General features: G+C 43.8%; 1 protein-coding gene across 2 annotated transcripts; it reads right to left on the bottom strand.

Moving 5' to 3' along the window:
• Nucleotides 1-7,108: 7,108 nt before the first annotated feature.
• On the bottom strand, nt 7,109-21,319 carry LOC146173574 (juvenile hormone acid O-methyltransferase-like). Of its 2 annotated transcripts, none has more exons than XM_084585587.1 (5): nt 21,009-21,319; nt 15,658-15,784; nt 14,753-15,327; nt 13,890-14,049; nt 7,109-7,435 (listed from the first exon to the last, which is right to left on the bottom strand). In XM_084585587.1, the coding sequence occupies exons 2-5, from the start codon at nt 15,734-15,736 to the stop codon at nt 7,269-7,271; spliced, it is 981 nt and encodes a 326-aa protein (XP_084441713.1). In that variant the 5' UTR covers nt 15,737-15,784; nt 21,009-21,319; the 3' UTR covers nt 7,109-7,268. The 2 variants fall into 2 exon arrangements, with proteins under 2 accessions (XP_084441713.1, XP_084441714.1); XM_084585588.1 differs by having other exon boundaries at nt 14,966-15,327.
• Nucleotides 21,320-26,058: the final 4,739 nt, after the last annotated feature.

The following is a 26,058-nucleotide window of genomic DNA, read 5'->3' as shown; positions in this document are numbered from 1 at the left end:
AGGAGTGGGCAGCGCCTTCATCTACTCAGATCGGTCGCGGAAACCGGTGTTCTACAGCGCACAAAAGCTTCTGAGTATAAATGACTTGTCTCCGATCACCTGGATTCCACAAAATGAGCATTTCTCTGGAACTGACGTCAAAGTAGCTTGCTTGTACCTGCCTCGCTACAAAAATTCAAAGAAGGCTCCCGGCCCACAGTCTCAGAGTCCAGCCTTATGCAACGAGCAGTCCTACAAGCTCCTACGCCGTCTTTTGCAGTGCAAAAACTTGACGCTAACTTATACCGTTCATTTCAGCATCCACGACTCGATGTCTTTTGTGATTGGCGGAAAAAGCGACCTCTTGATGAGTCAAACAGCTCTTAATGGCAACGCTGCTTACTTTTTTTCCTTCGCCGACATTGGCGTCAGCTACGACACATTTTATGCGAGGGCGAATGATACCCGTTCTGTGTCTGTGTTCGCTGTTCTTTCGTACTCCGCCTGGGGCGTCACCATCACTTTGGTCGTCATGATTACCACTGCTCTGGCGTCGGCATCGTTGAACTCGCCTTTTACCTGGACACACTTCGCTGACAACGCGATTCGTGAAGCGATGTTCCTTTTGGCATCACTCCTCGCAACATCGGCACCAGAGACGCAGCACCGTCAGCGCATCGGGTACCGCCGCATTGTCTATGCCTGCTGGATAGCAGGCATATTGTCCCTGTCTGTCTACATACGGAGCGAGATGACGGCAATGGTGACGGCAAGCAGACCAGCTGATCACCTGGACACACTGGACGAGCTTGAAACAGCACTGGACACTGGGAGGGTTGCGCCATGCGTCTCTAAGGGGTCTGCCACATCGGCCTTACTGGAAGAAGGCTCAACGCACTCAAGCGTCTTAATGAGGAAGCTAAGCGCAGCCTACACCGGCCCCTCCAAGGACGAGCTAACAACGCCGACGCTATACGAGTGCTTGCGAATGGCAGGAAGGCACGACAGAGTTTGTTACTGCCCGCTTCAGACAAGATGTATTGTGCAGAAGCAGAACCGAGGGATCCGTCCATTCCGCGAGCACTTCACGATGGTGCTGAACGGCATTCCAGTTCGGCATGGCTTTTCTCACCTACAGGCGTTAAGAAAATTTTTCTTCGCCATTCGGGAAGCGTCTCTGACATCAGCACTGTTCGAAGACTGTGCAGAAGAAACCGTTGTGCCGAGTAAGCTCAGCATCGAGTTGCTACATTTTATTCAGCAATACTGGTTTTTGCAGGTTGTAGCAACCGGGGTGTTTGCGGTAGAGTGCCTGGTCAATTTGTTCTTGAAATTTCACGCTTGGCACCTCGGACAATAATTCTATCGGGAAGCTTCTCTTGATGTCAGAAATTGCTGTTTTCTGTCTTAATATACTATATACTCTATCCTATATAACAGTCTCGTAATCACCTGTCCCATCAAGGGTATTGGTAGCCATTACGAGGCAATTCACTGCCCTCTCACATTTTGCCAAGGCAATAACTGCTTAGTCTCATTGACCTTAAAATCACGTACACCCCCTGTGAATCACAATGCGGCTGCTAAAAGTCACCAGCCATCCCAATTTCTCGGAACACGTGCCTACTTCTGGCCAGTTTGTGCTTGTAGCCTCTGCACTTTGGGGTTAAGCGCTGCTTGTGAGCACACCGTGCATTGTATCTGCGTTTTGTGTGCGTGGGGGTGGAGGAGGGGGGGGAGGGGGCAACAAATAAAACAGATGCTGTTTGAAATACTGTGGTGTCTTTTTAGGGCGCATGGTACAATCATCAGATCCATGTAAACGTGACTCTATAAAATAAAAAACGTGACACATTTCAAGGTGCCACTTGTTTTGGCGCTAAAGCAGTAACTTTGATTTAAAAAAGTCATCTGCACCCATTACTACCTCTGCAAAACCATTACACTCGATTTCGTTTAGTAGGAACACCATAGATGACCATCAATTGGTCATACTATTTGTTCGAAGATGGATTGGTGTGTCGGGTCGTTCGTCCTCTTCCCAGCACTTCATTATTAGTCAACTTTTGATTCCACGCCTTATGTACAGCTTTGTACCTTTTGAATCGATGGCTGTTGTCCTCTTTGATACAAATAGCGGTGATTTGTTTGTTTCACTTTTTCTTACAGCCACTCGTTTTTGTTTGTTTTTTTGTTTTTGTACTGCTATCTAACCAACACAAACAAATATATTCTTCTTCAACAATGCTCTTGGCAGGGTGTCGGTCGAAGTAGTCCAGTGGAAAGATATTGCCACCCGTAATGATAGTATTTTTCCTTGTTACCGGCATGATGTGGGCGTTCTAAGAAAAGGTGTTGATCGATCCCTCGAGCACTTGAACGAGAAAGGACGCAGTTTTTCAATGTTGCGTTTTCCAGCCATTGTAGCGATTTAGACTAAAACCTTAAAGACTTGTAAACAAAGTAAAGTGGTGGTCTGTTCTACTGTAACGGCGAGTATCGCCTTGAAGCTTTAAGGAAGCAATCATTTTCATTTCTTACCAGGAATTCATGATGCCAGGCAGTTCTGTTTATGATGAAACGGCTTTGAGATACTAATGAATGGATATAGGTTTGATGAGCCATTTCATGTACCTAGGCCACTTGAAAGCTCAAATTCGGCAAAACTCACCAATTGAGAAACAGTAGAGTATCTTCAGGGTAGAATAAACAACAAATGAAATCTTGTCTGACACTTGAAAATACGTTATATTCATTGTACCCGGTGTTAATAGCAGCTTTGGAGTGTTTGACGCGTGGACGCTTTTATATAAAAGGCCAGTCATTTGCGCTGTGATCCAAATCATGGTCTTGATTGGGCTGCACTGCAGGCCCTTTATCCGGACAAATTGGGCAGCAGTTTGCACCTACATCAGCCTTCCCTGAAAACAATAATGATGTCATTGTGAGGGTTTAATTGCATATCTTCGAATAGAAAGAGTTGAAGAACAGACCACTTGATCTCATATCCTTTGACTGGATGCCTCTGAGAATTGTCAAGGCCCTCCTTAAGTAGATTTATCGAAAATCAATTACCACGTTTAAATCAAGTGTCCAGGAGGACAATATTCAGTACTTCGGTAAGGGTGTTACATAAGCATAATGCATACCCGTATTGTATTTAAAAAGAAATCAACAGATTCATCGTTTGGGACTGCGGTCAGAACAGCTTTTATTGGAAATATTTTCTTTTCCCTTCTTTTTTATTAGACCCAGTTTCTTGCGAATGCGAAAAATTTATTAATACAAAATAAGCTCAAAAACTAAAAACAGCAACAAAAATATTTTGCATTGGTGAATATAAATCGTTTTTTGCATCTTTCTCAGCCAAAATGTCAGTTTCTTTTCTTCAGAAGTTACGGTAACCAGAACATCCACTAAACTGGAAGGACAGAACTACCATGCCCGCATAAACGGGCTCGAGAGATTTCTTAGCTCAGATGTACGATGAACGCCAGTAGAAATCGGGCTATTCAGACATAGGAAGCACATAAGAACACTTCGTAAACTCTTCGTTAATGGAGCGTTCATTCTGTTTATTAAACAATTTCCTCTTTGCTCTCTCTTGAAGCGATAATTTACATCCCCTCTTCCCTTGAGCATTGGGCTTATAATTTGAGACTTTTTTTTCGGCTACCTATGGCTGCAAACAATGTCTTCTCTGAAGGGACTGAAGTTCGCTAATGAAGGTCAAACTCCTCTGAGCGTAAATGAAATACCGACGTCACGTTCGTGCTTCATCACGAGGACACTATATTCCGGGGAACTATCAAGCCTGTTGTGAAAGTCCTGTTGCAATATTGAATCAGTACAAATATTATTTCTGTTTTGTTCTGTTCTATTATCTTAGAATCATGCAGTGAGTAGACGGTAAGCCGAGAGTTCTAAGAGGTTTTTATCATCTTGGTACTTTCTTGAAAATGTGTGCTAATTAAGCCACATCGAATTTGAAGGATTGTGCAGTTTGTAAACAGAAATGTGAGTCTCTTATTTGTTTCTTCTCTCTTACAGCGTTAACATTGGTGCTACGATGATACTATTGTATGCAATAAATTAAACGACAATTGCACATTTAAAATGACGATGGACTTGGACAGATATTTGGTTCTATCGTAAACAGATACATAAAATTATTTCAGGAACAATTGAATAAAGAATTAAAATGTTCAACGTAATAATGTACCGGCGTCAATTTTCATACGCTCCGTCCCGTACTGTGGCCCGTACAATGCTGAGTCGACACTGAACTAAAATACTGCAGTTCAATCGTTTTGTCCTGTGTGGACACACACCTGCGTGTCTTTTAGGTTCTCAATCATGTGAACAAAGTGGGACTTCCACCGTTTCAATCACCGTTCGTAGCAGTTCAACTACTCTCCGATCAATACAACATGCGTCGTGTTCATTTAGTATTACATTTTTTGTAGATCATTTCCAGGTCGCATCAGCCTGCGGCCTCTTCAAATCAGTACTGAAATTGAGAAAGTAATCCACAGATTTGCATAGTCTCCTGCCAATGTTGCCGACCAGAGTTCAGGCAACCAAGTATTTCGATTCACTCAAGCAGCTCTGAAGATTAGGGATGCACACTTCACTTTTTTATCTATATGATTGAACTATTCCTTTTTGCAACAAAAACTAAACAACGCATTTCAATGGCAAGACTCTAAACTGCTCTAGGAAAATTTGGCTGGGGCTAATCCACTGTTGAGTACTTTTTCCTCATCATTTGCGAATCTATTTTGCACAAAACCATTAAGGTTCTTCGACAAGAAATAACAGACCACTATAGCTGGACTTCACCCTCTCTATCTCTATATTCAAGCGATTGAGAATTTAGCTATATTCATTGCGTATAGTTTAAACTTTTGCATTACCACAGGGTTTACTGAAATTTTACAGTTTGAGTCGACGACACATTGAAATGTGTATGGTATGTATTTATAGCGCTTCTTCTGATTTAGCCGAATGTAGTAGCAGCCATGTCGATGTCAAAGATGTCATTCAATATATGGCTCCAGGTTAAGCAACCAAACTACGCAATATCGTCTATTGTGACTTGGGTTGAGCATGGTGTGGTCAAGTGAGGACTTGCCACATCATCGAAGCACGTGAGTATAATTTTCAGCTGACATTTCTTCTCCGTTCTCAAATCCAGGGTATAATATTAGGAGTCCTTTTGAAATAGTGGCAATACCTATAGTACGATTAAAACAATTCAGACTATAGTTTCTAAACATAATAACAGATATCATTCAGCTGTGATACAATCGATCAAACAGCTACCATTATAAAATATGCTCAGTATAGTACAATAATGCTATCTGGACACGACAAAGATATTAGCAAGAAAATAAAACATTGTTGCAGGCCCGGCAAATGCGCGAACAGATAAAGTCCCATTTGTAGGCATGGCTAAGTTGCTTTCGCAAATCCTTATTGTATCGCACGTGATGGATAATAAGAATCCCGTGTAGCTTGACCAACACTATCTCAGTTCGCTTTGTACGCCGGCAAAGCAATCTCGAAGGCTTTTAGAAAAGAACAAGTATCGCATTCTTCTTCGCACGACTTTTTATCTGCCTTATGCAAATGCATATGCAGCTAGCAGCCCCTTTTCATTTGGGATCCGGCACTAGCCTGCGTCTCCAGTATCAGATTAGTTAAATCGCGGTTGCAGAACTTAGCACATCGCCATAAATTGGGGAATGAACCCTTTTTCATAAATTAAGTTGACATCACATCTCGTTCAATGGATTCTTTATGTAAACACGAGACCTCCTCCTACGTAATGATCCTTCATCAGCACCCACCTCTTACGCATGTTCTTTAATACTGAACAAAGTAACACAATGATAAGCCTTATCGCCAGAGCCATAGCGTCTGAATCATGTGTGTTTCAAGACCTGTGCGTGCTTGTGTGGCCACTGGGTCGCATTTATTCTTCATATGGTTGGTTGGTTTGTGGGTTTAACGTCCCAAAGCAACTCAAGCTATGAGATCCGCTGTAGTGGAGGACTCCGCAAATTTCGACCACCTGGGGTTCGTTAGCGTGCCTGACACTGTACACCACCCGGGCACCTTGCTTTTCGCCTCCATCGAAAAGCAGCCTCCGTGGCCGGGATTCGATCTCGCCTCCTTGGGCACATTAGTCGAGTGCCCTAACCACTGCACCACCACTGCGCTGCTATTTATTCCTGATTTTAGCACTTTTTGATGCTCTTTATTCATATTTAGCGCCGATTCATTACATCATCAACTGTTTCTTTTCTGATGTTTATGAAAAATAGGATGGCAGCTAATACGTGTCGATGAATGATGTCAGGAAATCAGGACATTAACCGCGTAAGACAGATTGAGAACGAGCGATTTCCGGTTGTAGCTTCGTGGCAAGCTAATGCCCCTGTCACACGGGCACGACTGAACTCCTTCCAAATCACCCAAGGTCGTATTTACCTCGAGAAAGAGATGCGTGTCGTGTCAGACGGCAGTCCTTTAGAAAAGGAAGTTTAAGGAAGTTACTGGCGAAAGTAGATCCGCGATCTCCGTTGAAGGGTGAAGGGAGTGCTCTCATTTTCAATTCGCTATGCATCTCAGTCGCTAAGTAAACTTTCTTCGATAAAATTATTTTCGCTCTTAAATACACTAGTTTGTATTGCATGAAATTCAGCTCGGTTAACTGTGCTTGATTCTTGCAAGCGCACCATACTCTCGCTTGACAGCGCCTGCGTCACTTGTTTCGATTTCTTGCACACACGCTCGCAGCTCGAACGTGGAAACGGCGGACAGAACTGTAGCACAGTATGGTCATCAATCGTTACACGACTGATGACCCTACTGTGCTCGATGGCATTTCCTGCGGTGTCATTCGCAATAGAATAGAGGCTAAATGCAACACATGCCACGACAAAAAAAAAAAAAAAAAAACGAGAGAGAGTTCTGAATGCTGTTTAGTACGCGCGGATAGTACAATTGCCGTGTTTGATCCCTTCACTTTAGTAGGCCTCCTTTCTTACAATTTCTTTAGAGCGTGAAGTCTTACGCACTAAAGCAACGGCGAAAACTGGGAAACAGCGCTCTAAAGGGCTAGAGCAGTTTATTACAGTTTATTAAAACGAGCAAAATATTAAAATCGATACAACCTAAGAGCATTAAATGGCTGCGAAAACAGTTAAGAATTCACATGTTTCGCTAATAACAGGGAGCGCAGCAGCAGTACGCTCCGCTGTGACGAGACGTAGAATGTGCTGCTAGCGCTTCAGCTTCTTCGTGGCCTTGATGATGTACATTCGAAAGAGAGACTGGTCAGTCTCGGGACCGTGTAGTTTCCGCACAAGCGCCCTGACGTCTTCGAATAGCTGCGGCCTCTCTTCGTCGGAAACCAGCGCTGCTATAGGGACGATGCCGTTGTGCAGTCCTAGGGAACAAGTAAACGGATCAGCAGAGCCACAATAGAATTAGACAGCATGGCTATCAATACTCTGGGGCGTATTCTACTTAGAATACCGAAGTGGCGAAAACATTACCTGTGGTTTAGCTTGTGGTTAAACCTGGAGTTACGCGAGAGTAATCTGCATGGTTACTCTATAGGTTCGATTTGAAAGTGAAGGCATGGTTTTAGCACATAGTAGTTTACTCTATGGTTTCAGCTTTATTTATGCCATAGAGGAATCACTTCACGTATGAGCACCCCTTGCCTCTCGTCGTTGACCATTCTCATTCGGGTATAGAAGACTTCTAGCGGTATGACATCGTCTCTACATCAAACTTCGCGGCACACCGCCGTCACAACGTTCGAACGGACCTTCTGTCCTAGCAACTCTGCTGTTGTCGTCCGCTTCTGCCAACTACCGAGTTATTTGTCTTCTTTCTCGTCTTCCTCGTATTCCTCCTCCTCTCCCTCTTCATTTTCTTGTTCTTTCTACGCTCTTCGGACAGTGGCGAAGTGGTGAGACTGTGGTCAATGTAGCTCCCGCTACAAAAGTCAGATATTCTCTAAAAGAGCATGCTTCATAGTGGGCGCGAGCTGGGAATTTCATAGTCTACGCGAACATTCTCTCCGTGAGGACAGTTCACGCCTAAACCTCATGCTTCTATGCGTTAGTCTTGAAATGGGCACATATGAGTAGACAGAATTTGACAGTTTTATTCACGCTGATATTAGCCGCTATGTTCCAATCTCAAAATCTCACTTGCCAGGAGTTACCGCCACCCTGCTTTAAGCTTACCGTCCGCGCTCGTATGTTCTGCTTCACGTTTGGGAAGTGTGGCAGCCATCCCTCAACCCTTATCCACCCCTTTCCAGTTTCTCTTTTTTGTCCAGGCTTCATAAATGTGCGCCACGGTTGGGGTCCTGTGAGCCAAGCGGATAATGACGGCGAGATGAATTCAGCACATGTCAGTTGGTTACCTGAATTGTTTCCGTTCTGAAATACGGGCATAAAACAACATTATTTCTACATTGTTGGTGGCCGCCGATGTCAAAACGACTGATTTATGAAACCTTCTTGAGAAAGACCTGTCCAATATCTTGGATAAAAAGTAGTGATTTCATCACTCAAATAATAAGAAATTGCTTGGGAACAGCCACGGTGCATGTAACATTTAGGCTGGAAGCATTCTGGTTTATAGGGAACAGTTACGTGAACTTCGGACAACTGAAAACTCATTGAAATTACCTGTTTCTTACAAGCGTTATCAACAGCATCAAAAACTTGCCTGCTGATTACGATACCCGGTAATGCAAAATTTGAGCCTACGTTTTGAATACTTTAGATTTCAAAATTCGGAGGTGCAGAATTAGTTTTGTTTGGTTTATGGGGTTTAACGTCCCAAATCGGCAAAGGCTATGAAAGACGCCGTAGTGGAAGGCTCCGGAAATTTCGACCATCTGAGGATCTTTAACGTACACTGACATGGCACAGAACACAGATACCTCTCCGTTTCGCCTACATCGAAACGCAGGCGCAGGCGGTCGAGTTCGAAATCGGGTACTCCGGAATAATAGTCGGGCGTCTTAACCGCGCACGTGCAGTCATAGCCTGCACTTAATTTACCCATATAACCATCCTTCAACTGACACAATCATTTTAACGGAATCCTTTTGAATCATTTTTGTTTTCTTTTGTAGCGACATATTTCTGGAACAGGTTTCTAACAGCACTAAGTCGTGAACATTTCTCTCATTCAAAGCCACTCGGAAAAACAAGCTTTTATCTTACATCAGGACCCCAAAATCTTAGAGGTCACTGCAGAAACTGCATTGGAAGAATTCGAGAGCATCAACGCTCCCGCGACGTTTTTGCATTTTTTTTTTACTTTTTTTTTCATTGTTTTATTTATTACTTTATTTTACTTTTTATTTCTTCTTTGCTTTTGTTTTATGTTATTTTATTTTTATGTTTATTTTATTCAGTTTTTTTCCACTCTCGTTATTTATCATCATCGTTAGTTATTGCTATGCGCACACTCTATTCATCTGCAGGCTTTCAAGTGGGTCTTGTAGCCCACCTTCTTAAATATTTATTTGTCCATATACTTGCCGCTTTTGGAGTATGCGTCTGTTGTTTAAAACGGTACTTTCAAATCTAACTGCGACAAAGTCGAATTCTCTACCACTAATCTATTTTTACTTTCCGAACGTCGTTGGAGCCACAGAGACATGGATACATGATGGTGTCCAAGATTCAGAGAGGTAATCGGTAACCCCATCTCCCACCCTGCTTCAAATTGCTTGTAGAAGACTTAAGACTCGATAGAGATGGTGGCGTGGCCTTCTTTTTTCAGACCAACATTACTTGTATGGGCGATTTTAACGCACCTGGCATCGGCAGGTCATCCACGACAGTGCGCGGACATGAAGTGTCTGTTGGAAGGGAGCTGCTACGCTTTTCACTGCCTTCGGACGTAGGTCAAGTTGCTCGAAAATGTACTAGGCAAGTGGCAGTTCTAGACTTGGTCTTCCTCCTCCCATCCCTTATCAACAATGCTTATGAGTGCCATTCAATTGAAGGAACATCCGATCACAAAGCTCCGCTAGTTTCAGTTTCTTGCACGTTTCAAAACGACGTCTTGTCTACTGCAATTTTCCTGATTTAAGCAGTGAAGAAGATCTAGCAATTATTGACAATATATGCGATTCGTTTGACGAGTTTGAGCAAATGAGTTCCAATGGCGATGTCAATACTTTCAAACATCTTGCAGAAACATGCACCAATCGTTTCGTTCTTTTAAAAACACACAAAAATAACACTGCCACGCCCTGGATGCCTAACGACCTAATGCATTTATCACCCCGGATTGCTAGACTACGCCTTTCAAATCGTTCTGGTAACCCTGCTAAGATAAGCCAGTTTTCTAGTGCCAAAGGGGAGCTACATGTTACAATGAACGCTGCAAAAGATTTTTATTACCAGGTTACAATGCCCAAATTAATGAAAGCTAATCACCGTAAGTTCTGAAAGTCTGTTCTAGCCTGTATGTCCGCTTCGGATACACTGATTATAAACGATGTCACAGTTTCTGAGCAGCTACCAATTACTTCTACTCTTAACGACTACTTCTTTTATGTGTTTATGAGAGGAAATTCGGTAACTACTGCTTTCGCTTCTGAATCGCATTCATCCATCGGCGATTTGTCAGTGCCCGCTGAAGATATGATCATTATGATATTAAATTTAAATCCCAAGAAATCGCATGGCCCTGGCGACATTTCCTGCTGCATGTTTCCTTCGTTAATCCCTTTCCTCTAGCAGATACCTTGCAGTTAACTTTAGGAAATCGCTAAGAACCGGCTCCCTCCGTTCTCCGTATAAACTTGCTAAGGTTCTGCCCCAATAGAAGCCTGGTGATGTACCATTATTATCGGACTACTAGCCTATTTCCTTAACAGCGCATTAGTTTAACTACTGATGCACGTTATCTTTAATTATATCATGGAGTTTCTTGAAACTAATAACATATACTAAGCGTTTTCCAGCAATGCTTTTGTCGTGGCTTCCGTACAGTAACGCAACTTACAGATCTCGCCCATGGCACCAGCAGTTCTCTCGATGTATAGGTGATCAGGTTGATGCTATAGTTATAAACATTTAACTGCGTTTTATACCGAACCGTTAAATCTCTAGTTGATCACATTAGTCTTAACAATTCGTTAACTGATTTCTGCAACTGGTCCAATACATGGCAAATGAATATCAACTTTTCTAAGACTGTCTGTGTGTCAGTTTCAAGACGTCCGTGCCCTTCCTTCTTCACGTATTCATATAATACGGTGAACTTACACAGAGAGTACGAATACAGGTATCTCGGTCCTCTGCTAACATAGATATGTCTTGGTCAAAACACATTGATGTCATCGGTAATAAGGCCCTTCAATAGCTAGGATACTTACATCGCACCTTACGCGCTGCTCCTCAATAAAGTAAGCTCCTGAAATACAAACACTCAATCGCCCCATCTTCGAACACGCATGTGTTATTTGGAATCCGAATAAACCATGTGACATCAACAATCTAGGATCTGCACAGAAGAAGGTTGAACGTTATGTTTGCAGAAGATTCGACATGGATTTTTATTCGCCTGTTTTTTTTTTCCACAACTAGACCTCAGTACATTACCACCCTTCGTTATCTCGGATGTCTCAAAATCATTTATACTTTAGTATATTCTCCTCGCTTTTCTTCACTGCATAATTAATTTTCTAAACCTTCATCTACAAGGAACCACAGGATCATTCGCGCGCACTAACATTTTAAGTACAGTTTTTGTTTCTTCATACCACTGATGTTTGCAATTATTTAACAGGCAACGTTCGTTCCTTATCATTAGAGGAATTTTTAGAAGACTGTTCATAATGATGTATATTTACTTTCAGTGTCACTTTGTTTTGTATGGTACTCCACTCCTGACAGAGCATAGCTGAGGCTGCAGTATGTAAAAATAAATAAACTTAAAATAAAAGACAAGTTATTACACATATTTAAAAATAATTTCTCCTTCACGCACAACGTCCAGCTTTCGCTCCACATGGAGTAACTCACTGCATCTTGCTTCTCTTAACTGCCATCATGTCAGGCCAGATATCATTTTCTTGATATAATTTCGCAAAAACGTTTTACGCATAAACCAGCACAAACTAAACGTGACTAACCGACAGCAAAACTAGCAGCAAGAACAACAAACTAAATTCCTCATATAATGTATCTACATATCCGAAAACTAAATTGTGCAGTCGGTGGGAGGGACAGCAGGTACAGGGACAAGAGAGCAAAGACAAAGAAATCAGGTGTAAGGTCAGTGCCCGCCTCGTTTCCAAACATTCAGAGCAGCAGCAACATGGGTCGGGCCCAAGCGTAGCTACTTGTAGTGCAAGCACTAAATATGGTTATATGTTCTGCAATGCTTTATTTATTGTGGAGAAAGGCAACGCGCTGGGTTGCAGCAATATCAGCATGTGTTTTCCGTTCGTCATACGCACCTTGTTGTACAACGTGCATAAGAAAGCAGGATAGGCTTTGGTGACGTTAGGATTGAGAAAAATCCCGCCTCCTTTTTGGTCAGTTCATGTTCAAAACACCACTTCTTATTAGCGTGCGCATCACTTCTAATAATGTGCATAAGCGAGAAAATAATACAGACTTATTTTTTTTTTTTTTGCGAATGAGTTCCCTGTTTTTTTTTTTTTTAATTGGAAGGAAAAGAAGGGTTCTGTGATATCAGCTGGCTTCATCTGTTTTCCTACTCGCTAAAATCACCTTAAAGAAAAAAACATTAGAGACATTTAGTTTGCCGCGACCGTCTACCGATACCGCGTGCCGCCTGCTTAACATGCGCTGATTGGTTCCAGCGTGTCGACTTCGTCGACATTTATTGGGAACGTGACGCCATCCGTCATCATCGAGGCGATCTGCGCATGCGCACTGACAATCGTGCGGTAGCAGTAGGCGATGGCGGTGAGCGGTAGGCTAAACTAAATGTCTATTCACAACGCCCAGCCTAGCGCTACCACTATAGAGCACACGTTGTCCGACAAAGTAATATTTTTTTCCTCGTGCACAATTTCGAAAATCCCCGTTCATTAGAGAACGGCCCACTCGGAAAACTCGGAAAGACAAAGCTTTGTACCGCATACAATTCCCACTTATCTTTTAAATACCTTAACAACAGTTTATAACCGTCATACGGGTGCTTTTTTTTTATTTTTTAGACCAACCGCTTTAACTTTATTTATAGGCACTTGTTAACGGCATTGTTGAATCCCAGGCAATGGTAGTGCATCACCTCATCCGCGAACTTCAGCACCGGGTGCCTGGGGTTCCCAGCCTTGTCTGCCCACATGTGGCACTACTCTTCACCACAAAAAGAAGAAATTAATGTTCCCTGTGACAACACATTAGATAAAAATATTAGTACACATACGCATTCTTCGACGCATACACCTAAATACACCCCTTACTTCTGCCCGATCGTTTCTCTACAGCATCAGACATTCTCCCACATGCCCGAATTGTTCTGAACCCTATGCGAACTTAGCAAAGTTTTTCCTCCTCCTCCTCTTCCTCCTCCTCCTCCTCCTCCTCCTCCTCCTCCTCCTCCTCCTCCCCTTGGTAAAGTAAGGGCCAAATCTGCCCTAGAGCCCTCCTTTTACTGTCATCTAAATGTGAGTACAATGCTTTTCTCAGGTAAAAGAAGAAGCAAGCGAACATGGTATCTGCGCCACGGTATGTATAGTAAAAGATGTGTCCGCCCAAGGTTCCTACCACTTCTCTTGTCAATATCGCGACTGCAACACGGATAGGCGGGAAGGGTGCAGATATTAGTCTGGCGCACAAAGAATATTATTCTCTTGTAAGTCAAGAAGTGTGACTTACCAATTATATCCTCTTCCGACCAACCGTCGAATGTCGCCATCCTGGGGAGAGCAAAGATGGTCGGCGAGAGTCCAGCATCGTGCAGTAGGGAGGACATGTAGTTGATCTGCTCCTGCTTATCGGCCATGTTTTGGCTCTCCGGAACCAAAGACAGAAGCAGCTGCGTATTGAGCTCGGTGTCACAAAAGTACAGTCCCACTGTCACAGGCAAGTTGATGAGTGATCTCTAATCCTCGTGCTACATGCGATTATGAAACATGACAGCAGATAATAAAAAGATGGCCAATCAATTTGTCAGTTTAAATCTGCTTGTTATCACAGCCTTCGCAGGGTTTTTTTTTTCCCCCATTCACATCATTCAGCATGGGCACAGATGTTTCTTCGTAATCGCGGAAGGTGACTCATCCACCTGCTTTTCTCGAATCTCTCCATCTGTCTTGGGTTGAGTGCGCCACTTTGCAGTTTTTACCTCAAATTTCACAATTCATTTAAATGGTAATAAATAAATGAAGTAAAAATGAACGAAAACTCTCAGTCGCTTTTTTTCTCGTGCCAAATAATACCACCCCCCCCCCCCCCCCCACACACACACACACCTGCTCATTTCTCTGCTCACCTAATTTTCACGGCACATTAATGCCACGATTAATTCATTCCTAATCCTCCATCAAGACACTTTAATCACCGGTGACTGTCTTCACAGTCGTGACGTCATGCTAACTTCTCGGCGCCATTGGCTAGAGGGCTGCCTTTTAAGAGCATCCACCAACTCGTTTTGAATTATATCCGGCAATACATGCTGCCGCTCAGTATTCTTAAGCAATATACCACGTAACCCAGTGAGGCACCATAATCTCGTATACCTCCGAAAACTTTGCCCATCGCTCCATTCCAGCCAGAATCTGCCAGCCTGCGGTTGCTGGGTTTGAAGCCGGGAACAGCAGGAGACACTCGCCGCCAGGCGTGAGAAGCTCGGCTATATTTTTGAGTGCGACATCCTGGTTCTTCATCCAGTGAAGGCAGTAGAAGGAGTAGACTCTGTGGAACCGGCCGTGCTGTTTTAAGAAGTCACTGACACCGTCGCCCGCGATGTCGAGCACCTGGTAATCAATCTTCTCGTGACCAGAGTGACTCCTGGCGTAATCTACCATGTCCGATAACCAGTCGGTGGCGACAATCCGTCGGCAAGGCTGGCAACTTGGCAGCAGGCAATCCCGCGTGTAGTCGCCCGTGCCGCAACCGACGTCCAGGAACTGCATGGTGTTGTTGCACTCGGCCAGGAAGGTAGGCTGGCAGAAGTCGAGCACGAAATTGCTGTGCTTTCTTTGCAGTGTGTTGTTCTTGGCGTAGTATTCGGCGCGAAAGCGAGGTGGTTTCTTCGGAGGGCCCGTCGAGCACGGATCTTCTGGTGTCGTGGTGGAAGAGCAATTCACTGACGCTGAAACGTACCATTGGAAAAAAAAATACACGTGTAATTGGCAGTACAACTAACCCTAATATAGAAAGCCTACATCGATTACGAGAAAGTAGTTGACTAAGCCGAAAACACAGCAGTCATGCTGGTCAGACCTATTTTTAATATTACTCATTAAAACAAAACAAAAATCTTGTTCGTGCAAGCATATGTTTATTACTGAGACAGGTTTGGCGAATTTTGCTCTTGTAGACCGCTGCTGCATAGTTGTGTTTTCAAATTGGAATTCCAGGAGAATAGAAACGGTAATAGCTAATGGTGCCTTAAAAACCACTACCGTTTTAGCGCCCTTACCTGGGGCCTTTAAGTGACATGAAAGCTTGTTTAGGTTGCAGGGATTTGGTCTCCGTGACAATAGTTTGAGGGTCCACATCGCATGCAACAGTCTGCAAGCAGCCGAAGAAAACTCTTCGGACAACTCCTGCAGAGAATGAACAGTCGGGCAGATTTCACGTTCTTGATAAGGGCGAACGTCAGGATTGGTTAAACATTACTAGCGATACTGCTCGCCACATCCGGCAGTTAATTTTTGAAATGAAGCAGCAGCACAGCAGCAAACACAGCGTTCAACTGACAGCAAAAGTTTATCCTGGTTGCTATCGCCGTACATACTCTACTACCACAACAAAAAATGTATTATTAAATGTGTTAGAGCAAGTTTCAAGTAGGTCAACCCATTTCACTCTCACATGCTGTACTTTCGCGAGTTCAGTGATTATAAGAAAGTCGATAATTGTACTCGTTCATCTATATGACAGCAGATTGTGTGCCAGCACATTGCATTCAGCTTCGAAATTTCTGGAGCCTCGATTATCTCTCAAGCCTAGCTCATCTTTATGATTAGAGATAACACGGCCATTTTCAAAAAAAAAAAAAAACAAGACTCGGGGCAGTGAATTACCGGCGATATTCTTAGCATTGTCACAGTCCTTCCCAAGCCTGTCATCCACATTACAGACAGCGGCCGGTTTAGGTGATGTATGAACCTTCACAAGGCAACGGGACTGAATATATAACGTTATTTTTGCAAGACACATACTGGTTATGGTGATTTCTTGTGCACAGAAGGACATTTTCCTCACTTTTTCAGGTTTATTTGCATACACGCACAAGCCACTCAGTCTCAGAGGGGCTAAAAACACCAGATCATCTCCAGCTCTTTTTCCTTTTATTTTCAAATTGTGGGACAGAACACGGACACAAGGTATTACTGTCACTATCCTTTCTCAACTACTTTAGTTGACAGCAGTGCCAACTATTCCGTCCGATTCGAAAGCAAAAATATCAAAAGGCTATCATGCATGTGCTAGCCAATCGACCTGACCAAAAAAGCTGCTGGAAACTCCATGAACGCATGATTTCTTTATTGTGTTATTGAAGCATGATGCCACCATGCCTCGTTTGACAAGTTTAAGGGGGCTAAGCTGTACGAAAACACTGGCGTTCTACTAAGACGGCCTTAATTGCTGCTTTGGGTCCTGGTGTACTTCTCCCCAGAGTCATCTTGTTCGTACTGTGACCGCTACAGACATCACAAAGGCGTATGACAACAACCTTCACTCTGCAATTCTTAGCACCCTTCAGGATCTCGGTCTCCCGAACCGCTTTCTTCTTTCAATTCAATCCCTTTTAAAAAACATAACCTTCATACAATGGAAGCAGTTAGGGATAAGGGTAGATGGAGAATACCTCAGTCATCTGCGAATTGCTGATGACATTTCCTTGCTAAGCAACTCGGGGGATTAACTGCAAATAATGATTGATGACCTTTGATGACCTAGACAGGAAACGTAGAAAGGTAGGCTTGAAAATCAATATGCAGAAGACTAAGGTAATGTTCAACAGCCTCGGGAAGGAACAGCAGTTTACATCAGGTAGCGAAGTACTGGAAGTAGTAGGCGAATATGTCTACTTAGGACAGGTAGTAACCCCAGATCCGGACCATGAAAAGGAAATAACAAGAAGAATAAGATTGGGATGGAGCGCATTTGGCAAGCACTCGCAGATTATGACTAGTAGCTTACCGGTATCGCTCAAGAGGAAAGTATACAACAGTTGCATCTTGCCTGTACTCACCTATGGGGCTGAAACGTGGAGGCTAAACAAGAGGGTTCTACTAAGTTGAGGACTACCCAGAGGGCTATGGAACAAAAAATGGCAGGGGTAACATTAAGAGATAGGAAGCGTGCAGAGTGGGTCAGAGAAATAACTCAAGTTACCGACATTCTAGCGGAAATTAGGAATAAGAAATGGACATGGGCAGGACATGTAGTGCGAAGAGAGGATAACCGATGGTCGCTTAGTGTAACAAACTGGATTCCAAGGGAAGGAAAGCGTAGCAGGGGGCGGCAGAAAGTTAGGTGGGCGGATGAGATATTTAGCGCATTTAGCGACTCTTTGGAGCAGAAGTCAAATATATGTCAAGGGTTTATTGTGTTCAGTACCAGGCTATGGATGACCTTACGCACAAAAGAACCCTATAACATGCTTTTCATAGCTTTCACATTTGGTATCACAACCCTTTTGAGAAACATGATGAAATTTGAATACGTGGAAAAGGAACTGGGGACAAAAACTGAAACTTAACATTAACGAATTAGAGCAACCTATAGCAAGAAGCGAACACAAGAACATCGCCAATACTTCTTGTGATGTCATTGACTTAATGAAAATTCTATGAACTTTAATCTGTCTAAGAAAATATACAGAAAAACGAACACAGCTGACCGTTGTGTGTATTGAAAAGAACACACTAAGAAAGAGAACACACGAAAAATGGTTAGCATATTTAAGGCGAGAGCCTTAATAGGCTTATGATTGTCCGTCCGCGAGACGTGTCCCAATTCTTAGCGAGATACCGCGAGATTGTCAGATCATTACCTGGTGACGTCATTGGCCATGACGGGTTTGACGTCATGACCGGATGTGACTTCATCATGACGTCACATCCATTACTGTCTAATTACGAAACTGACGTCGCCATGACGGCACAACCGGTCATGACGTCACTTCCAGTCAGGACCGATGGCTTCACCACGCGAATCGCGCATATACGAGGCACCCGGTCCAGGTCTATATGCTGCGCCTTTCATATGGAGCTTTCTCGAATGCCGCAACACACAGCATACAGAAGCGGACGCAGTAAAGCAAGAATTAGCGACGTTTCAATCAAAGGCTTCCGCCTCATCGCACTTTAGTAGTCCAAAAGTACACTTAGAATTTTTTTGTGACATGGCTCACCAGAGCAAAGGTGACGAACATTCAACCATAGAGATTTCACAAAAAAAGAAGCAATTGACAACAAAGGATCAGAATATAGCTTTAAAAATGCAGAAATATGTCCAATATTTTTAATTCCGCATGGTTGATTTGGACAGAAACGCGTAATCTTTGTACTGCACATGAAAGTGCCGCTGTCTTATGCCTGCAGTGTGGCTGTACAATATGTAATCCACACATGGGTAGTGTATACCATTTTTGTTTCTAATTTTTGTACTATGCAGAGGAATGTGCCTTCTGCATTTATGCATATCACCGCTGCTGAAACTGTTTTTGCAGGGGGCTGGGACCTTTGTCAGGCCTTTGGTGAATTTAGTCCCAGCCTCCCCTCGCTGGGACGAGAAATAAAGCTTATTCAATTATTCAAAAAATTCACACGAAAGAAAGGCACAAGTAAGAGTAAGAATAGATAAAAACAAAATAAGAACATAAGCAAATGTGGCCCGTACATTTGATTACTTTTTTTATGTAACAAAAAATGAGATAAACCTCGAACAGTACAAGAACATTCACTGGAATACAAAAAAGAAATTTCAACCTAAATATTGGACTAATAGCACGAACCAGGAATGAGAAAGCACAATAACGCGTACAGACCTTATTCCCACATGACTGATAGCAAAATATATACGCCGTAACTTCACTACATTCCGCGGACTATAATACATGCTTAAAAGCGTAAATTTTGCATAATGCGGACTATCTACATGTGTGGACTAAATTCTTTTTCAGGTAGGTTATCAGAGCTGGAGAAGCCAGCCACTGGCTATTTAAAAAAAAAAAAAAAAAGAAGGAAAGAAAGAAAAGCGCACCGAATGGGCGCAGCCAAAACTGTTGCGATGCCTCCGAAAAGACTAGCCTTCTCGGAATTCAGCCCCGGGAGAAATGATTTCGACGGGTTCTCGAACTGAAATCAACGGGGTGTAATAGAATGCCCCGTTTTTCTTCTTGACAATATAATGCTTGCTTACCCATTACATACTGCTTGTGCGCGATCAATAAACACCTGTCTCCAACCGAAGTTTGACCCTGCGCACTTAACCGGGTGGAGATTGTCTACTAAGCAAAGAAAGCTTATTTTGAACGATAATTTTCCCCTGCGGCGTATAAATCGGGTGCGGATTATAGATCGAAAATTACGATACATTAAACTGCACATAGCATTTCGCTAGAAAAATAACCACAACTTAAAAATGTATCCGCCGAAAAAAAAACGCGAAAGGAAAATCGTAAGAAAAAAGGCCACAAATGTTCAATTTCAGTACTCCAAATCGGTAGTGCTGTCGTTTTAAGTGCTGCTTATCAAACTAGATATTTTAATCTAAGTTAGAACGAATAAACGCCAGCTTCTTCACTTTATGTCCCTTGAGCCTATTTCTGCTTTTTGTGCACAGCACACTTCGACCACTCCCTTTCACATGCGGCAGTGGCGGGTGCAACAAACACGGCAGCGACCTTCTAGAAACTATCAAAAGTGTCGTTTATGCCTTCTTTTAACGAAGTAAAAATGGGACAATTAATGCACGAGCAGCAAACATGTAGCGAAAAATATTTGTTTCAATGCAGTTATACATCTTGATCAATATAAATAGTTGACATTTTTCAGTTTCTTCCAATACAAGCGGACAAACAAAACTTTTTCCCTTGTTTTCTGTTTTCAGCCTTCAAAATTTCCAGAAAGTTTACATCCCTACGTACGATATATTCTTTAGTCTTGCATACAAACACCAGCACCGTAGACTAGCGTCGATCACTCATAGGATGGAAGAAGGGTGCCGCTAAACTGCTTTCAAGCGCTTACAAGTGCTGGAAAATAAGACAAGCATATTGTAGGCAAATGCGCATATGATTAAGCAGTTCGGTGCCTTCTCGCCTGCTGAGCCAGCAAAGGAAAAGCTGAAAGAATTGTTTTTCTTCGCAGCTAGGAATGCAAAAATATCGATTTAAATTTAAACTGCCCTCGGCGAACCGCTTGGGATAGAAAACCTTGCGATTGTTCTTAGAAGAGAAAGTTCAAGAAAGCAAGCACAAAAATCAATGACATAATTGGACCTGTTTTCGGCTGCTTCGGAAGAAAAATTGAACGTAAGTGAATTACTTTGGTGCTGGAAGCCAGAAACGCTTTCTCTGACAGCATAACTATCTAGAAAGAAGTGTAGCTTTGCACAATACTGAAGCGAAAAGGAAATTCCCGCTAGGAACACAGGCACTGGCTTTGTGGGAATTTTCTTAAAGCCGCGTTCAGCTCCGAGAAGTTTTACCTCTCTCGCGTAAGTTTTGCGTCCTGCAGTTTGTTTCTCGGTGGTTGTTCGAAACACTACGCACGAGCGCGAGAAATTAAGAATAGAAAACGAAGAATTACGCACCGACTCTCGGGATGAAACGTTCACTAAGCCGTGTTCATCGAGCGCTGCTGTCGCCGAGTCAAAAGGAGGAGTGGTTGCGGCACTTGAAATGTTGGTTTCAATTCGCAGCTATTCAGCTGATTTATGGTTTAAACTCGGTGCTGTGATTGGCCACCAGCTACGAGGCAGAATTTAGGAGATCTGGCAGGAATCTGACGCAAAAGTATTTACTCAAGACTGTGTTTTTCAGACAAACATGTAGTGACAGCTGCTGCTGCTGATGCTTCAGAAAACGAATGTGATAAGAATAAATAAGGCGTGTTCTCCCTAATCTCACCACGATAGCTCGTAACCCAACGTTTGCGACCTGCCTATATTTCATTAGTAATTGACCGGAACGTAACGACGGCAGTGGTCAGCACTTGTGCCACAGGAAAAAAAAAAACGATAAAGAGCGGCCAGGGCGGAAACTGATCTGTTTTCGCCTTACCTTCTTTTTTTTCTTGCGAAAAAGAGAACATGGTTTTATTTTTTATTTTTTTTTTTTTTTACATGCCTAACGAGTCGCCGCGTGTGAAAAGCGTGCTGTCGTTCCGCCAAACGTGTACAATGATGGTCATTTATCGCACACGCTTCCTCGGCACATAACAGTGCCATTTAGCAGGTGCGCAGTCACATGAGCATCACATGTGGGGTGCCTTTGGCGTGTAAAACAAAATCACTTCATGCGAGCCAGTCTGAGGATGTAGCCGACAGCCCTAAATGTCTCTGTGATTTTGTGAGAATGCTATTTTTTACAGTAATGGTCGAATGAGAGGCCGCGTTTGGATCAAAACCACCTCGGCGTAGTATATACGTCGCTCTCAGAAGCTTCCTCGCCCAATTTTGTGGCCAATGATAACAATGTCAACGTGGGTTAAGCAGTATGGGCAATTAGACATCTTTAGTGAGGTCACCCTGTTGAATATGAAGGGAGCCCACTGCGCTCCAAGGCATTTTGTGCAGCTCAGGAGGAGTAACATGCACTTTGCTGAGCTATATACTAGTTATATGCCTCAGCAAATTCCATTTCCACGGCCAGAAAATATTTACCCTAGATTGTAAGCAAAACACAGAAAGCCCGCGCCGGGATGGTGCAGTGGTTACGCGCTCGACTACTGTACCCAAAGATGCGGGCTCGAATCCCGGCCTCGGCGGCCGCTTTTCAATGCAGGCGGAAAGCATTGCGCCCGCGTGCTGTGCGATGTCAGCGCACGTTAAAGAACCCCAGGTGGTCCATAATTTACGAAGTCCTGGTTTGAAATGACAGAATCGAGCATATGGCACAGGAAAGCAGAAATCAGGGAGCGTCTCGTTGATTCGTCTGTGCATGCCTGTTGCGTCATGCGCTAATAGAGAGATTTAGCTTACCGTGATCCGCGATCCGCTACCGTTATCCGCCACCGCGCGTTCCTCTGCGCATGCCCAGATCCTCTTGACGCCGATAGATGGCGCCACATACTTGATGTCGGCACATAGACCTGCACCTTGGACCTGCCGCGTCGGGACCAATCAGCTTGTGCGCCCCACTCACGCGCGGTAGAGGGTCACGGTGGCGGATCGCGGATCACGGTAAGCTAAATTTCTCTAAAGTCGTTGTTTCAAGCCTCGAACATTTCAAAACTATGAATCGAGTATCTGGGAAGCGAGTATTGCTTGAAAATTTAGTGCCAAATAAGTGAAACGTCCGACGAGTGACAAGGCTTTCCTCGAGGACAACACGACATTCGGCGTGTTATTGCTCCTTTGACAGATCTTTCGCCTCAGGACGTTATAGTTGGTGGAACGAGCGCATCGCTAATATCTGCAGATACCCACGCTGTAATCGCTGATAGCGTATACTTCAGCTATCAGAAACGTTGTACAGACACACTGCGAGCTGTATAATTCTCCTTGTCTACCGTAAGCATGGAGGAAGGAAACAAGCTTTCTTTCCTCCATGACCGTGAGGATGATAGTAGCGATGACAATGACACTGCAATTAGTGACAATCACAGTGATGACATTAGCAATGATAATGACTGTGTATTTAGTTGACGTGATGCACACGGTGCACCAGCAATGTTCAGGCTTTCGCATTTCTGCAGTGTAGATTCCCCAGTTTTTTTTGTTTGTAACTCGGGCTATGAAAGACGCCGTAGTGGAGGGCTCCGGCTCATCACGAATAATGCAGATCTTTGTGCAGAAGTCCCGCGCATGCTGTTATGATGTGTACAGTGATAAGGTGACATTACAGTACAAAAAGGAATGGGTATTGTCAAGCTAGTTGGTTTTGGATGTTGTAGAAGTTGCGCAGTCAGTACATGCAAACACATCGAAGAAACGAATACGACAACTGGCAAGCGCTACTGCCAGCTGTTTTATTAGGGCGAAATACTTTTGGGGCTCATGGTGAATATCTCGCATCTGCGAGATGTGTCTGTGAGATTCCGCAAGATGTGTCAACGAGACGTCACAATAGGTTCTGATGTCAACATAATTTCCTCGGTAAGGACGTCGCAATAAGCTCCGACGATGAAGCCAAAGAAAAGAAAGCAATGAAATTATAATGAGTGCACAAACACGGAAGATAGAGGAAGAGAAGAGGTAGAAGCGGAAGAAGAGAAGAAGGAGGAAAGGGGGCATTCGTCTTTAAGCTCTTATGCGAAACTAAGTGCAATTATGTTTTTTGACGTGTGAAACAAATAATATAAAGAAAAATAAAAACATGCGGAAAGACGATGGCAGTGCAGCCACATGTCACACAACCGCGATTTGATGAAAAGAAAGACGCATTCAGCATTATAAATCTGCAAATGTCGCTTGCGCAGCGAGAATATCTAAAAGAAAGGTCCTGCTCGCACAGATCATTGTTTTAAAATTTTAAAATGCCGTGCCAGAACTAACATGTATTCCAGTTCCTTTTTTGTTCGATCCATCAGTGAATGGAATCGGCTTTCAGGTCATCAAGTGTGCTTCATAAATTACTATTTTTTTTTTCATTCCGTACCCCACTGCCGTAGCGCCCTCGGGCTAAGCGGGGTAATCATAGAATAAAGAATAAAGAAAAGCCTTATATTGCCGTGAACCCTTCTAAATTTTTGTTGCTGCTGGCAGCCGCTGGAATGCGGCCTTATCACTGTGCGTAAGCGCAATGAACGATCTTGTGATCTTGGTTTATTTACGCTCACAGGCCTTGTATAAATTAGCCCGACGCTAGCGGGTCGACTCGGGGGCAGCCGGTTGTCGGGTTGAGTGATCCCGACCCGTCCGGGTTTACATGAACCCATTTCTGCAGGGTAGTCAGGCCAGTTGCGCGAAGGTGCCGCTTAAGCAACCAAGTTGCGCAGTGAAGCCATACGTCGTTTTTGCAGGAGTCGAGCAGCCAGACTGAAGAGCAGTCTAGAAGTGATCACTTTGGCTGTTCTAATCTAAATAAGTGACCATCGCTACAGCTCGCTCACAGCGCAGCCCGTCGTCCCGCGACGGACGATGCAATAGTACAGCTTGAGTACTCATTGGGTTGGCTTTATGGGGCTACATGGTTGATTCGGCGGCGAAATAAAAGGTTGTCAAACATTACGGTGTCGCAGCGCTGGCAGACAAGGACAAAAAAGGACTAGGGACACACACAACTGCGCTGAACTTACAACTTTATTTTGGACGCTTTTGATCCGCGCATTTATACTTGGCATAAGGAACTGGACACGCAAGCGCACTCACAAGACAGATATAGCAATCCCAGTAGCCGTATCGAAATCTCAGTACGAGAAGGCCGCCCCACAAAAAACGACCGCGGTGCAACAAACACAGAAGAGGCTATAAAAACAAGGCACAGAAGCAAGTAAAAGCAACATGCAGCATGATAAATGAAAAATGGTCATAATGTTTCACAACCACCACCAACTAGCCCAGCAGTATACCCTACAGAAATAAAAGGAACGCGGAAATGAGTCGGGCCATTTTAGTCGGGACGCTTTAGTCGGGCCTAGGGTGCCTAGGCCGCGGGCCTATAGGTACGGATGGACGGACGGACGGATAGATGGATGGATGGATGGATGGATGGGATTGATGGACGGACGGGCGGACGGATGGATGAATGAATGGTAATGTCTCGTGCTAGTAACTTTCACGCCATGACGAACAAAAAACGCCGTATAGACTACAATTGTGTTACGGCGCTTCAACCATTCAGCATACCAGCAAGCAATTAATCTATCTTCCCACGTGAGCCCGAAAAAGGTGAAAAGTCCCAGTTCCAAACATTTTTCAGACATTTTATGACCGTGGAAGCGGGAAAAAAACAATCATACAAAAGCTAGTTCATTACGGACTCACCATGGAAAACCTGGGACAAATGGTTCTAAAATATATGTATATATATATATATATATATATATATATATATACAAAGGTAGTTTGCGCTACAGGACGTGGGGCGAGGAGGCCCTGTTTTTGCACTTTTCGTTCAGAGTCGCTCGAACAGCCGAAAGGAACGGTGGAAATCGCATTTAGTTCGGCGGGCAGCATCCCACGTGGTCTGTCGCCGCAGTGCTGCAGGCATGCGGTGGGCGCTTTTACAGTACATTGTCGGTTGCGGGTTGCGTTGTACGATGACAACTAATCTCAATAAAAAAGAAATCAAAGAACACTAACTCAATTACATAACAAAAGGTTACAGAAGGATTCGCGGAGCAGCGTTTCCTACGACTCGCCTCGTCGGAGTCTCGTGCGCTTCTCACCCGAGACACTTGTTTCGCGCCGAGAGCGGGATCCAAAGTCCGTCTCGTGATATTTCTTCCCCTCAGCTAGTAAGCAAGTGAGAGGTCCTGATCCATTTTGAGTCATGGCAGGCGTTTGTGGACGCCAAAGGAAAAACGGATAGCTAAAGAAACAGAGAAATACACCACAACACTGAATTAAAGCAGTCTTTCGTGGCACCGTCGGTAGAGCGCGGATTTCCCCCTAGCTGGCGCTAGGCGTCGAGAGCTGGTAGAGCTGCATGTGCCGACAACATGTCTGCCCCCAGGTGCGCTTATAACCTCGTAGGCTA

Source organism: Amblyomma maculatum, chromosome 11 (assembly GCF_055883805.1).
Source record: "Amblyomma maculatum isolate TAMU_Amacu chromosome 11, ASM5588380v1, whole genome shotgun sequence".
Lineage (NCBI taxonomy): Eukaryota > Metazoa > Arthropoda > Arachnida > Ixodida > Ixodidae > Amblyomma > Amblyomma maculatum.
The sequence above is the reverse complement of the archived record's forward strand: the minus strand, read 5'-3'. Positions and strand labels throughout refer to the sequence as shown.